The 13,230-nt window shown below is 42.7% G+C and overlaps 5 protein-coding genes across 6 annotated transcripts; 2 read left to right on the forward strand and 3 right to left on the reverse strand.

Annotated features, from left to right (window-relative positions):
- The first annotated feature begins 178 nt into the window (after positions 1-178).
- On the forward strand, positions 179-3,478 carry LOC135801760 (uncharacterized). 2 transcript variants are annotated; one of them, XM_065315276.1, is made up of 5 exons: positions 179-751; positions 803-1,144; positions 1,217-1,495; positions 1,645-2,843; positions 2,910-3,014. In XM_065315276.1, exons 1-4 carry the CDS (start codon positions 569-571, stop codon positions 2,770-2,772), a joined length of 1,932 nt encoding a protein of 643 aa, XP_065171348.1. In that variant the 5' UTR covers positions 179-568; the 3' UTR covers positions 2,773-2,843; positions 2,910-3,014. The 2 variants fall into 2 exon arrangements, with proteins under 2 accessions (XP_065171348.1, XP_065171354.1); XM_065315282.1 differs by having other exon boundaries at positions 182-751; positions 2,799-2,843; positions 2,910-3,478.
- A 252-nt stretch (positions 3,479-3,730) lies between these two features.
- Positions 3,731-4,778, forward strand: ND-B17.2 (NADH dehydrogenase (ubiquinone) B17.2 subunit). The gene is made up of 3 exons (XM_065312489.1): positions 3,731-3,921; positions 4,307-4,425; positions 4,498-4,778. Exons 1-3 carry the CDS (start codon positions 3,827-3,829, stop codon positions 4,701-4,703), a joined length of 420 nt encoding a protein of 139 aa, XP_065168561.1. The 5' UTR covers positions 3,731-3,826; the 3' UTR covers positions 4,704-4,778.
- Positions 4,751-7,574, reverse strand: LOC135799383 (probable ATP-dependent RNA helicase DDX55 homolog). Its single transcript, XM_065312475.1, has 4 exons — positions 7,029-7,574; positions 6,036-6,545; positions 5,652-5,864; positions 4,751-5,364 (listed from the first exon to the last, which is right to left on the reverse strand). The coding sequence occupies exons 1-4, from the start codon at positions 7,509-7,511 to the stop codon at positions 4,771-4,773; spliced, it is 1,800 nt and encodes a 599-aa protein (XP_065168547.1). The 5' UTR covers positions 7,512-7,574; the 3' UTR covers positions 4,751-4,770.
- Positions 7,575-7,694: 120 nt separating this feature from the next.
- LOC135799399 (ataxin-2 homolog) lies at positions 7,695-12,217 on the reverse strand. The gene is made up of 7 exons (XM_065312500.1): positions 11,827-12,217; positions 11,662-11,762; positions 11,321-11,590; positions 10,477-11,266; positions 9,157-10,418; positions 8,912-9,102; positions 7,695-8,826 (listed from the first exon to the last, which is right to left on the reverse strand). The coding sequence occupies exons 3-7, from the start codon at positions 11,365-11,367 to the stop codon at positions 8,381-8,383; spliced, it is 2,736 nt and encodes a 911-aa protein (XP_065168572.1). The 5' UTR covers positions 11,368-11,590; positions 11,662-11,762; positions 11,827-12,217; the 3' UTR covers positions 7,695-8,380.
- Positions 12,218-12,419: 202 nt separating this feature from the next.
- e(r) (enhancer of rudimentary) lies at positions 12,420-13,122 on the reverse strand. The gene is made up of 2 exons (XM_065313073.1): positions 12,965-13,122; positions 12,420-12,899 (listed from the first exon to the last, which is right to left on the reverse strand). Exons 1-2 carry the CDS (start codon positions 12,965-12,967, stop codon positions 12,591-12,593), a joined length of 312 nt encoding a protein of 103 aa, XP_065169145.1. The 5' UTR covers positions 12,968-13,122; the 3' UTR covers positions 12,420-12,590.
- Positions 13,123-13,230: the final 108 nt, after the last annotated feature.

Consider the following 13,230-nt stretch of genomic DNA (forward strand, 5'->3'; position numbering starts at 1 on the left):
GTATATGAATATTATGTTTTTCTCTATTAAGTAGACTTAATTTTGAGGTTAAGTTGACTTAAGTGGACTTAACTTTTATAAAGAGGTTATTCTCAGGTGGCTTTTGTTGATATTTTTAATAACATTTAGAATGCTTTGATTAAAACATAAACAAATGAAATTGAAAGCTGTTAAACAAAAATGGCGTCCACAAACATCGGGCAGTTATCATTGATCGGGCATCACGCAGCATCCTTTTTTTTAGACCAACCCGATCAAGAATCAAAATTTTTCGTGAATATACCACCATCGCCTCTTCAACCATCCACCTCCATCTGGGCGCCCGCAAGTGTTTGAATGCTTCTAACACGCGCACGTAAACCTATCGTGCCGCACCTGCCATCAGCGTTCCGGATCCGCGCCATTTTGCGATCGTTTGGTTTCTACACTGCACGCGCACGCATCCGCACGCCGGGAGTATTCGCATGTGTGTTAGCCTAGGCGACGGTGCGTTGAACAACCAGCGTTGTAACTAAAACTAAATTCCAAAAAGGAGGTAATACCAGAATACCAGGAAAAGTGATTGAAGATGGCGCTGCGTTTTGCCAATAAAATCCATTGTATCGTCAATAATGTCATGACCCAAGGGCTGCGGATACAAGCACAGGCGTTGAAAGCTAGTGCCCCACCACCAAAGACACGGTACCCTTTGAACCAACAGGATGCTAACTCGTATATTGAACAGTTGAAGACCCGGGCGTTTGTTCGTCAAGTAAAAAAGGTTAAAACCTTTTTTAGACCATTTTTAACCATTTTTTTATAGTCTGTAGACCCTAATGAACCTAACATAGTCCGTACCTTCAATGTGGAGGTAAACTGCCGTCCCAAGACCACCACAGAAGCCCAACCCTCTCCATTGGGTAATATGAGTGTGGTTCAGAGGTTCCTAGCTACGAAATCTGGTAAAACCGGTAAAGCCAGAGAGAGTACAAGTGGTAGGGATGAAAAATGTAGTCCTCCTAAAGGTGCCATTGTCAAATGCAAGAAGGGAGGTAAGGTTGATAAGGACAAGTGCCCCAAAAAGGAAGATGAAGGTTGCCCACAGTTTAAGATTGATAACTGTGAAAAGTCCAAGAACTTCATCTGTAATAACCGGAAATATATCGTAAGATAACATAACCTCAATTGAAGGTATCCCTTTATTAATTAATGTTTGTATTTTCCATGGTAATGGTAGTTTACTGATTGTAAGAAACCAATGGCCCCTTACCCCTCATTCAGTGAAGCATGTTATGAACCCCTACCACCCACAATCAGCGAATGTAAAGACTGTCCCTGGGGGGCTGATAGACATCCCACCTTCAAGGGTGTGATGAATAAACACGCTGGACGTACGGGTGAAGCCAAGGGCAAGAATCAAAAGCGTAAATTCCATACGGAACCCCGTAGGTTGGTGACGCTGCGCTTTGGTGAGCCCAAAAAGTGTGAGAAGGATCGCCGCCAGGAGGAGTTGGAGGTAAGTTGGTAGTAGAGTTGCGTGTCGAGGATCTTTTGTTTGCTAGGTGACTCGACCCGCCCCACCTCCTCAAATTCCTACCCACCCGCAAAAGCCTATCAAGCAAAAGATTATCGTCCCCCTGCAATGACCCTCTTCTGTGTTTGTAGAAGAAGCTCTACGACGAGTTGAATACGTGCGTCTTTGAAGCCAAGTGTGAGCGTGCCCGGCGGTTGCCAATGGATGCCATGGTTAAGGTTAGTAGGAGGCAGACTACGCAGGTGACTGACATGTTTAATCAGCTGGTGTATCTGAAGAGGTTGAGTGAGATACCCGCGATGGTTAACTCGCAAAGATGGGATATGTTGTTGAAGGGGCCTGGGTTCCGGCATCAGTTGGGCACACCGGGGAAGCATAGAATGCGCAGGAGGAAACCCAAGAGGTGTAACCGCCCTAAGAGGTGTCCCAGTTTTCCTTTCAAGTATGAGGAGTATGATATTGCAAGGAAGCAGAGGAAGCATAGACGTGCTCTGAGGAAAAAGAAGGAGGAACAGAATGATTGTGTCTGTTCTGGGGTTGAAGGTATACCTGCAGGTGTGGTCATGGAGATGGCTCCCAAGGGTCGTAACATGGATCAACATAAGGATATGCCCAGAGGTAAACGTCAACAATTAGGAAATAGACATCAGCATAAGATGCGTAGGAAGAAGCAGGATAGGTGTAAACCTTGTAAGAGGGTACCATACAAACCCCCTATTGAGTATGACATCAAAAAGAAGGCTCGTGATGAAAGACGTAGACAGAAGAAGAAAAAGGAAGGAAGTAGTACTTGTGTTGTAGAATGCTCTGCTACCACCTCCTTAAACCCTAGATATTTGGATTTGGGACAAGGTCAAGGTCAAGGTCAAAACCTAACTACCCCAGACGCCATGTTAGATATATTGGGAGATAAAGGTATGTGGTGTAAAATGGTCCCGAAGAAACCTCAGAAGGACGGTTCACCACAAGAGGGTATGGAGTGTGATGAACTGGCCCCATCCCTGGTGTGCCCCCAGAATCTACTCAATCAGAAACCTTATCCCAAGTATAGGAAAGCGATGAAGAAGCGTCTAAAAAAAGAAAAGGAATTAGAGAAGAAGAGGAGGGCTATAAGGCGTGCTAAGGAGAAGGCGAAGGAAAAGACTAGGCCCAAGAAGAAGGCAGCGGGTTTAGGAAGTGAGGAGGCGGTTGCGGTGGAGTTTCTCAAGCCGGGGATACTGGAACCCTCGACTTCTTCAACCCTCCAAGGGCAGATGTGATTAATTTGGGTCTAAAATGATTTCAGAATCAACCTCGTCCCGTGCGGGTGCATAACATTACCAGGAGACGTGTAAGTAGACCCTTTTTAGGGTTTATAACCTTTTTTTATGTTTTTAACCTTTGTTTGGTGGGTTAGATGGCTGAGATGTACCTGGCAAGACCCCGTTTCATCCCAACTAAAAGGCCGGTGAAGAGACCCCCCAAGTTTGAGTTTAAGGTCTTACCCAAAGACCAATGGGGACCAACGGTAACATTCCGCACCGAGGTGGCTGAACAGTCTAAGCATGAACAACGTGTACAAGCTGAAGAAGCACGCATGGACAAGACCCTCGAACGTCTCTCGAATATGATCCTGGCTAAGAATAGGATTCGGGTCATTGGTCCACCATTGTGCCAAGACAAGAATTGCAGTAAGAAGATGAAGAAGAAGAAGTGCGTTAAGAAGATCAAGTCGAAGATATGCCCCCATGACTTGCTGGATCGCAGGACTTATAAGAAATTCAGGGATGGGAAGAAGAAGAAGCATGGTAAACGTGGTAGGAAACATGGAAGGAAACATAGGCACCATAGGCGTCATAGGCATGGCAGGCGTGGAAAGCACGCGGCTGGGGGTCATGATGAAGCTATGACCAATATGGTTATGGAGCATAACATGACCGCACGTGGGTCTTGGGAACGCTCGGTGTAATATTAATAGGCTATACTTATGAGGACTGAATAATAAAGACGCAAACATGGCATTATAGACGAAAATATTGTAGTTTTTCTTGTGTTTTAACTCTCTTGTTGTCAAATATCATTAGAGACAGCTGTCAGAGACGTAAATTTACTTATTTCAACTTTTTTTGCGAGTTATTTATGAAAATCTATGAAAATGTATCGGTACCAAGCAAGTTTTAAAAACAAATGGCGGATTTGAATTTCGAACTTCTGTTAGCTATTTGAGAGGGCGTTGATGTAGCACATATGACTTTTTGACATTTTCGACAGCTTTCATCACAGATTTAATAAAGTCAAAACATTTCATAAATAAATAGGAATTAATCCTGCAGGATGGCCAAGTTCCTGGGCCTTCATCGTATTTTTTCCGTTTTGGGGATTATAAAAGACAATGGAGGGCTTCGCGCGTCGTTGTATAAATTATATAGGTAAATTTAACATTACATAATATTCAAGGTTAGAATTGTGTATAATTGTAACACAGTCGAAGTTTTTTGTTAATAACTTAATAACGCGATGAGTTACAGTGTTAATTCTTTCAGTAATCAATTCCTTATTAAATTCTGCGTTTGTGGATATTAAAAATGTATTAATTATTATCTCAGATATGAAGTTATGATGCAAAAAAGTCAAACTAGTGAAAATTTACGTTTTTTGTTAATAACTAATTGTTAAATAATGCTAGAAACAAAATTTTTACGTTAGAATATACAGAATTTAATTCTGCATTACTCTGTGAAAGAATTTTTCTAATATCTCCAACCGTTCAAACGTAAACAAACAATTTGTAATAAAAAAAATTCTATTTTCAAGAATGGATGAATTAAAGTCAGGGAAACACGTCGGAACCGATAAATACGGCAACAAATACTTCGAAAACGAGCGCTTCTTCTACGGCCGCAACAGATGGGTGGAATATGCACCAAAATACGGTAATTACACCTCAATAAACCACATAAAAACTTAAAAAATCGTCAAAAAACTATTTTTCTCTAAATTTTAAGGAATGGATTACGACGGTAGCCAAATCCCAGCCGAATGGTACGGCTGGATGCACTACAAGACAGATTACCTCCCCATGAACGACCCCGACCGCCCAAAATACAAGTGGATGGCCGATCACACCGAGAACATGTCAGGTTTCCCCGGTCAATACACACCCTATAGCACCACGCGGCCGAAAATCGAGGCATGGCAGCCGAAAAAGTAAACGAAAGCATTAGACATAGTCAAAGGTAACATTAAATTCTCCAAATGTTTGAAAATTAAACAAGTTATTAATCAATGCCCATTTCTCGATCACAATCCGCATCAGTGATCTTTTTCCTCTTCAATTTCTTCAACAGAGCGACATCTTTCGCTAATTCAGCATAATCCTCATCGGAAATACCCTTACGTTTCTTATTTAATTTACCATTCTGATTATTTAGATTCTCCTCACGTTGTTTGGCTTTTTTCAGTTTACGTTTAGTCTTGCGCTCTTTGCGACTTTCTTTATCCTCTTTTGTTTTGCTCCAGGCAATGGTAGCCTTCTGGTGTTTTTTCGCGCCGGGCCACGTGCCTGTTTTCTCGTAGATTTCCAGTTTGGCTAATCGTGCAGCCTCGCGTTGTTTGTCTTTGTATTGAATGGTGTTGATGTCTAGGTCTGTGGGGAATGTGGAGGTGTCGATGTTTTTGAACTCTGGCATCTTTGGTAGTTGTAAGAGGCCGTAGGTTATTGCCATGTCTACCAGGGGGAGATCTTTGACGCGGAGTAGGAGGGAGCATTCTTGTTTGGAGTAGGCGCGTACGTGCGAAACGAAGGCTTTTATTGCTTTGTCCATGAGTGCACGGTCTTTTTTCTGGAGAGAGCGTAGAGTTGTGAAGATTTTCTATGGGAAAACAAAGAGAAATAAGTTTAGAGGAAGTTAATTAGGTTTTTATGATTAAATTTGAGCAATTTTATGTGTTTTGGTTGATTATAGGTTAGAATTTCATTAATTTTGAAAGTGGAGAACTACCCCCACCACTTTTTGCGGGTTCACTGCGCTCAGTCATCGATTAATTGCGTATTTCTAACATATTTTTGCAAAATTTTAAGTTTTTACATAATTTACTTCATTAATTATTGCAAATTAATGAAATTCTAACCAATAATCATAAATAATCTGAAACTTACATCTTTAACACCGTCTTCTTCAATTTCCTTCTGCATTTCCAACTTTTCCAACCTCACCCGTTGGTTTTTCTCGATAAAAGTAACATAGGCTTCCTCATGTTCAAGCAGAAATATCACAGCCGATCCTTTTTCACCCTGCCGAGCAGTCCTGCCAACTCTGTGCACGAATGCTTCAGCATTACTCGGTGGATCCCATTGTAACACCCAATCCATCTAAAATTACTCATTATTCATAATAAATCAGCAAAAACTTTCATTTCTTCATAAAAAACATGTTTAAATGATGAAATTAATATTAATCTGCCTGATATTGGCATAGATGTCGCTGTTTTGAACAAAACCAATGAAATCCTTAAAAATCTTAAATAATTATACAATACATACTTCTGGTATATCAATCCCCCTTGCCATGACATCCGTACACAACAACACGGCCCTCTCCGCCTCGCGAAACTTCTGCAGCACTTTACTCCGCTTTAACTTCATCTTACCATGCACAGCTAATATCTCCCCATCTATCTTCAACACCTTCATTAAGTTAGGCAACACATCATGCCAGTAATCAACGCATGCGCACGTCGGCAGGAATATCATGCCCTTTTTAACTTCATGCTCGCGTATAAACTGAAGCATACTGCGTAGTTTTCCGTCGTTTTCAGCTAGGATGTAATAGTTTTCTAGTTGAATAGGTGTGCTTTGTGCAGCTTTTTCTTTTACGGCTACTAGGACAGGATTGCGGAGTCCTGCACGTATCAATGCTTGTACTTCTTTTGTTTGCGTCGCGGAAAAAAGACCAGTTCGTCGCTGACGCGGGAGATAACTAAGAATTGTGTCTAGGCTTGTCTGGAAGCCTAGGGAGAGGAGACGATCGGCTTCATCCAATACTAAGAACTCCTAAAATGATAATAAGTGTTAATTTTGAGGTTAATTAAGGTTAGAATATGAAATTTTATGTTTTTTCAGTGTAAAACCATAAAAAACACTAAATTTTCACTATAAAAGTGATAAAAAACAAAGAATAATACAAGTTTTACTTGCTTTTCTGTCAAAAAACACATCAAATGATAATAAGGGTTAATTTTAAGGTTAATTGAGATTAAAACACAAAATTTTATGTTTTTTAAGTGTAAAAACTTAAAAAAACACAACATTTTCACTATAAAAGTGATAAAAACAAAGAATAATACAAGTTTCACTTGTTTTTCTGTCAAAAAACTCCTAAAACGACAATAGGTGTTAATTTTGAGGTAAGAATATGAAATTTTGTTTTTTGAGGCTAAAAACTTAAAAAAACACTAAATTTTCACGATAAAAGTGATAAAAAGAAGAAACAACACAAGTTTTACTTGTTTTTCTTGCAAAATTCGTTAAACTCACCAAACTTTTCACTTTAAAAGGCAAATTCAAGTCCCCTTTCCTCGTCATAAGATCCTCCAACCTACCGGGTGTGGCAACAATAATATTCGCGTGTTTCCTCAGCATTCTAACATCCTCATCCACACTATTACCACCCACAATCAATACACTGCTTAATTTTATATCTGTGAGTAATCCTTGCAGCACATCATAAGTTTGCATTGCCAATTCCCTTGTGGGTGAGATAATCATGCCGCCGACTTCATCTACTCTCCATGCTTGTGTCTCTTGTCTTCTTAACATCATCTCTAACATAGGCACTAAAAACGCTAGAGTTTTACCTGAACCAGTTACTGCTTCAGCAGCAACATCTTTCATGTTCAATAAAAGTGGTATTGTTGCGGTTTGTACAGGCGTCATTGTGGGAAAGTTTAGTTTTGCAATGGCGTCTTGTAATTGCGGTGATATCGTTAAACTTTCCCATGTTTTTCTTGTGTTGGACATTGTTTCTAAAGTATAAAGTTTAAAACATGTGATAGTTTAAAGGTTATGTTTGTTTTGGTCCCTGGCCACCGGTGGCAGTTATGTGTACTAATACTATACATAAAAATATACACTATGTCTACAGAATGTCAAAAAATAATGAAAAACATGAATATTCTTGAGGTTTGCGTATAAAATCTCAGATTGTTGCTGATAATGAATGTTATTGCATCTGTACCAATTTTTTTAGCAAGGATAATCGTTGAAACATCATAAACGATTCGCAACAGAAAAAGTTTTTGGAAAAAAACAATAGAACAATAGAATTATACAACTATAACAATTTGACAATTTGCTAAGAAACTTGCTTGTTTTGTTTGTGCCGGTTAATTTAAACTTGAAACATCCTCCACTCTCTGCCGCTTCGTGATAAATGTTTTGTGTATGTATGTATGCATGTGTGTGTGTTGAAACCAAAAGACGAGAAACAAAACAAAAGCGTTTCGGCCAACATGGCGGATGACGTCTCGTACGAGAGAGTAAGGCACCTATGCATCTCTGCATTTACATGATTCACTTCGTGACACGCTTCGGAATGATGTGACTGTATGATTACTTATGATGTTGTTATGATGTTGACGCATGCGCAATGAATACAAGAAAAGGATTCAAGGATTAAGATAGGATTATTTTTTTGTTTATTGTGGACGATACGTTTGTGGATGATGATGATGATGGTGGTGGTGATGATGCGCATGCGTCAAATGCGCGTGTGCCGCCGCTTGATGTTGTTGATGATGATGATGATGGTGGTGGCGGACGACAGCAATGGCGGCGGCGGCAGGCGTCGGCGTTTGCGGCGCCTGCTTGCCGGGGGCGTGCCCCTAGCGCTAGGGATTCGGGCCGTGCTGATGCGGCTGCGGCGGGTTGGCAATCAACAACGGCATCGTCTGCGGTGCCTGCTGGGGGAGATGATACATGCCCTGCGGCATCAAGTGCGGCTGCGCGGGCAGCATCAGCGGGTACATCTGTGGCGGGCCTTGCGGTGGCGGCACAGCCGTCTGATACTGCTGGCCAGGTCCAGGTGCACCCGGTGCGCCAGCCTGAGCATACTGCTGTTGTTGTGCAGGAGATGGCGCTTGCGATGGGTTGGGTTGTTGGATGTATTGTATAGGTGGATAACCTTCCATGCGCATGTGCATTTGTTGATACGCTTGCGGATTTATACCCTGCGGATAGACAAATTGTTGCATGGGCGCCGGCGCCAGCAGGGGTTGGCCCGTTGCGGCGGCCACTTGCATTTGTGATGCCATATCCGTACGTACTTGACCCATAACTACAACAAAAAATAAAACAAAATATAAACACATTGTATATCATATAGCATAATAACATCATAACCTAAATATAACACAACTCACCTTTTCTAACACGACTACCTTGCACAGGTTGCTGAAACTGTTGCGGACTGACATACATCGCTTGCATGGGCATCATCAGCTGCGGCATCTGTGGTTGTCCAGCAGGTGGGCCATTCACCGCTGCGGTTATATACTGATTACTCGGTGTTTGTGGTGTGTGTGGCCTACTTGCAGTCGGTGTACTGGGTGATCTAAACATAAAAATCATCAATAAAAACTTATCTAACCTAAAAATTAATATTTACCTAGCATAAGACGGCTTCATAACGAATTCCTTCGCCAATGGATTCAGTTTACTCTTACTCAACGTAGAACTCTTCTCGCCTTCATGCTCCTGCTGCTGTTGTTGTTGTTGTTGATGTGCTTGTAACCTCGGCGAAACCGACACCGGCGGCGGTGTCTGCTGCGGCATCGGCAGCTTCACCTCCTGTTGCTGCATCTGTTGCTGTGGCGGCGGCTGTCCTTGCACTTGCACTTGCACCTGCTGCGCTTGCATATTAACCCCCACATTAACCATCTGCTGCTGCACCATCTCCGGCGGGGCATTCGACAATTTAAAGTCCTTGGAGAATTTAATCAGGTCCTTCATATCGTCTCGATGTTGTTGCGGTGGTGGGGGTTGCTGCTGCTGCTGCTGTTGTTGTTGTTGTTGCCTAATAATTTCCTGTTGCTGCGCGTGTTGTACATGCTGCGGTGGCATCTTATCATACTGCTGATTCATCCCGCCGTAAACATTACGCGGCGGACGCTGCATATTCTTCATCCCACCACCTCCACCGCCTCCGGGACCTCCAGGTCCTATGTTCATATTATCACCGTTCATTTGTTTCCCACGCGGTGGCATGGATTGATTATAAACATGAGAAGGATGTCCGCCTGCATGTGGTGGTGTATGTCTAGCGTGGTTCATGTGTTGCGGAGGCGGTTGTTGTTGTTGTTGTGGTGGTGGTGGTTGATTTTGATGTGCCTGTTGTTGTGGCGGTGGTATTTGTTGTTGCTGTTGCTGTTGCTGTGGTGGAGGTGTTTGTTGTGGTACTTGTGGTGGGGGTGTTTGTTGTGGTAAATGTTGCACATGCGCAGCATAACTTGCAGTTTGCATCGGTATATTATTACCACCACCACCACCACCTCCGGTATTTTTCGGATGATTATGATTATTGTTAGGATTTGCTTGCGTGTTCACCGTTGCGGGTTGTTGTGATGGTGGTGTGCCTTGATGGGATGATTGGCCCTGATTACCGCTAGGAGCATAACTTGCAGTTTGCATGGGTATATTATTACCACCACCACCACCACCACCACCGGTATTTTTCGGATGATTATGATTATTGTTAGGATTTGCTTGCGTGTTCACCGTTGCGGGTTGTTGTGATGGTGGTGTGCCTTGATGGGATGATTGGCCCTGATTACCGCTAGGTGGCGGTGTGCTACGCATTATTTTCCCTGATGATTGGCTGCCCTTTCGTTTATTAGGCGGCACGTATTTATCACTAGGTGTAGATTCCTTCTAAAAACATTTATTCATATTTCTTATTAAAAAACATAAAAATTTAATAAATACTTACATAATCATGTGTGTGTTGATGATGATGTCCACCTCCACCCATACGTCCGCCATTATTACCCCCAGCGCCACCTGCATTCGGCCTGGAAACAGCCGCAAAGCGCTCTTCTTCATCACCATTCTCCAACTCCAGTCGTGATTTATAAGATGGCTGCGATTCAATCTCGGCTGCAATCTCATTGGCTTTCGCCTCTGCTTCCCGATAATCCTGACTGTCTGAATGCTGCAATGGTACTGTATATCCACTCAGACTGTGATCATACGTGCTCTGCACGCCGTACTTCTGTTCGTTCTTGCGAAACATTTCATTCGCATCCCAGCCATTACTCCCCGGCTCCAATAAATCCAACCCACCATCTCCTAGCTGACCATTGGCGCATGGTCCCTCCCATGGTTCTAATTCTTTCTCTTCACCGCGTCCCTGTCCGCCATTTAAGCGTGATGAAATCGCCGCGTCGGTTTGGAACGTATCGCGGGTTGCATAATCCAAGTCAACTTCACGTGCGCACATCGTGACGATATCGCACGGTTTAAAGATGAGTTTATCAACGTGCGATTCGGCGGATAATGAAGAATTATGTGAGTCTGGATTGTCCACCTTGCACGCCATTTCTAGGACGATCTCGAACTGTGCCGAGAATGTACGAAAGATGCCCTCCCATACGGTGCCCGATGCGACTTGGATGCGCATTATGTTGCCTATCTGCGATGTCGCCGCGTACATAAAGTGTGGGTTATTGTATACGCCTTCGGCTACCACCGCCCTCTGGCGTGTTGATCTGGATTCATAACTATGTTTGACATTAGTGATGTGATTTGATTGGTTGGGTTTTGGTTGTAATTACCTGGCAGTTTGAGGCCCACCCCGGTTTTTCCTGCGGTTCTGATTCATTGTTGGATGGTGGTGGTGGCGATAGTCGGGATGCTGGTAGTGATTGGTGTGGTGGTGGCCGTAGCCGCCGCCGTGTGCGTTCAGGCTGCCGCCCCCGCCGCCGCCCCGATGCGCGTGTCGTGTGTGGTGGCCCTGACTGCTACCGTGGGGAGCGGCGCTCTGCTGGTGGTTGCGCGTTGGCACGGGAATCTTGAACGCTTTTCGATAATTATCTAGAATTTATCTAAAAACAAACATGGCGCTGCTGTCATTTTCCATATTTGACATACTAAACGCATTACTCATTACACTTACAATAAATAGTTGTTCGCGTCGTGGCTGCCGGTCGTGGTATTCCGCGAACTTATCTTCTAATCAGTTTGTTAAACAAATATACCTTGATTTTTTCTGTCTGGCTGTGTAACACAAAGAAACAGTGAGATTAGGTTAGGTTATGAACAACAAACAAGTGGTACCAACCTAACTGTCAAAAGATTGACAGTTTTGCAGTTATGTGATTGGCTACAGTCGTAAATCGACGTCGATGGAATTTCCCAACTTCACAGTTTTATACTTTTCGCTTGATTTACGCGGAATCGACGTTTTCCTTTACGTGTTGCGATCTGCTTGCGCGGTGCACAGCAATGGCGGAGTTGCAGCGGTCGTTGTGTAGTCTCGCACGAACTCTGCTCCACTTCGCGACGCCGTGTCGTCCTTCTGCGGCTCTGCACGCGCGCTCTCGAAACCGCTGCGGCTGCTTGCGTACGCGTGTTACTAGTGCGGCTTGGCTGCTAACGCTGGTCGCGATCGAATCCGGCGGATGCAATTTGCATTCGACTCGTGCGGCCGTCTGGCGTTCAGCTCAAGTCGAAGTCATTGACTGACGTTCGTGACGTGCAATCGTGCGCGGCGATAGTCGAATGCTTTCACTGCGCATGCGCACTTCACATTTGGATCATACAAATAACATGGATACTTCAAACTGTCATTTTTACCAACGTGAATAGTATACAAATACACTATCCATATTATATATATTAATAAAATATATATAATATACAGCGCGTTCAAAATAGATTCAAATTATTTATTAATTATTAAACTTATAACTAGCATACATTAATAAAAATATGATCCACTGAAATTGCGTCGTAAACATAGAAGAACTTAAAATTAACGTGTTTTAATACAATTTTGTCTCTGAAGTCACACATACCTAACCTCACATTAGCTCTAATGTCAAATCAGTCCGAACGCCCGGCCGCCTGCCGCAATAAAATGTAAATTTTCTCCTTGATCCAGTCCTTGTTGTAAGGGGCGTAGGTATTGGTTGATTTCTGGTAGACTAAACAACTGAGATCACTCAATTGATCAACAAAATCAAACAATTGTGAGATATCATAAGTTATGGTAGGTGTGTTGGGATTACGTCGCTTCAAATGCGCTTCGTAGATCTTACAGACGCCCTCCATGCATTCATTGACTGATTCGTAGTCGGAATACGTGCGTGTTCGTGGATTACTGCCGGATTGCACCAGGAGGATCGTGTGTGCCTGCCGAAAACAAAACACAAATAAGTCAAAGTAAAACACGAAAATGTTAGTAAAATATGACTTACCATGATGGGTCTACTAGTGTAGAATAAGTCTTAATGGGTTTTATGTTGAGAAATCGTCCAGAGATTCGTTGGATGGAGGAAAATTGAATTTTTAAGATGAGAATGTTTCTTGGTTTCAGGTTACGTCGACCGATGCGAAAAAACAGCGAAAACTCTAGGGGAATTCCTAGGGAGTTTTGTGTTAGACAACTGTTTATAAACAACGTTTGTTTATGCAATAAAAAACAAGTATATTACAAAATATATAGTGTATTTCGTGAATAAAC

Source organism: Atheta coriaria, unplaced genomic scaffold (genome assembly GCF_025399875.1).
Source record: "Atheta coriaria isolate IRGN ID8LTWV9N9 unplaced genomic scaffold, Caltech_Dcor_3.1 hic_scaffold_2_pilon, whole genome shotgun sequence".
In the NCBI taxonomy this organism is placed as follows: domain Eukaryota; kingdom Metazoa; phylum Arthropoda; class Insecta; order Coleoptera; family Staphylinidae; genus Dalotia; species Dalotia coriaria.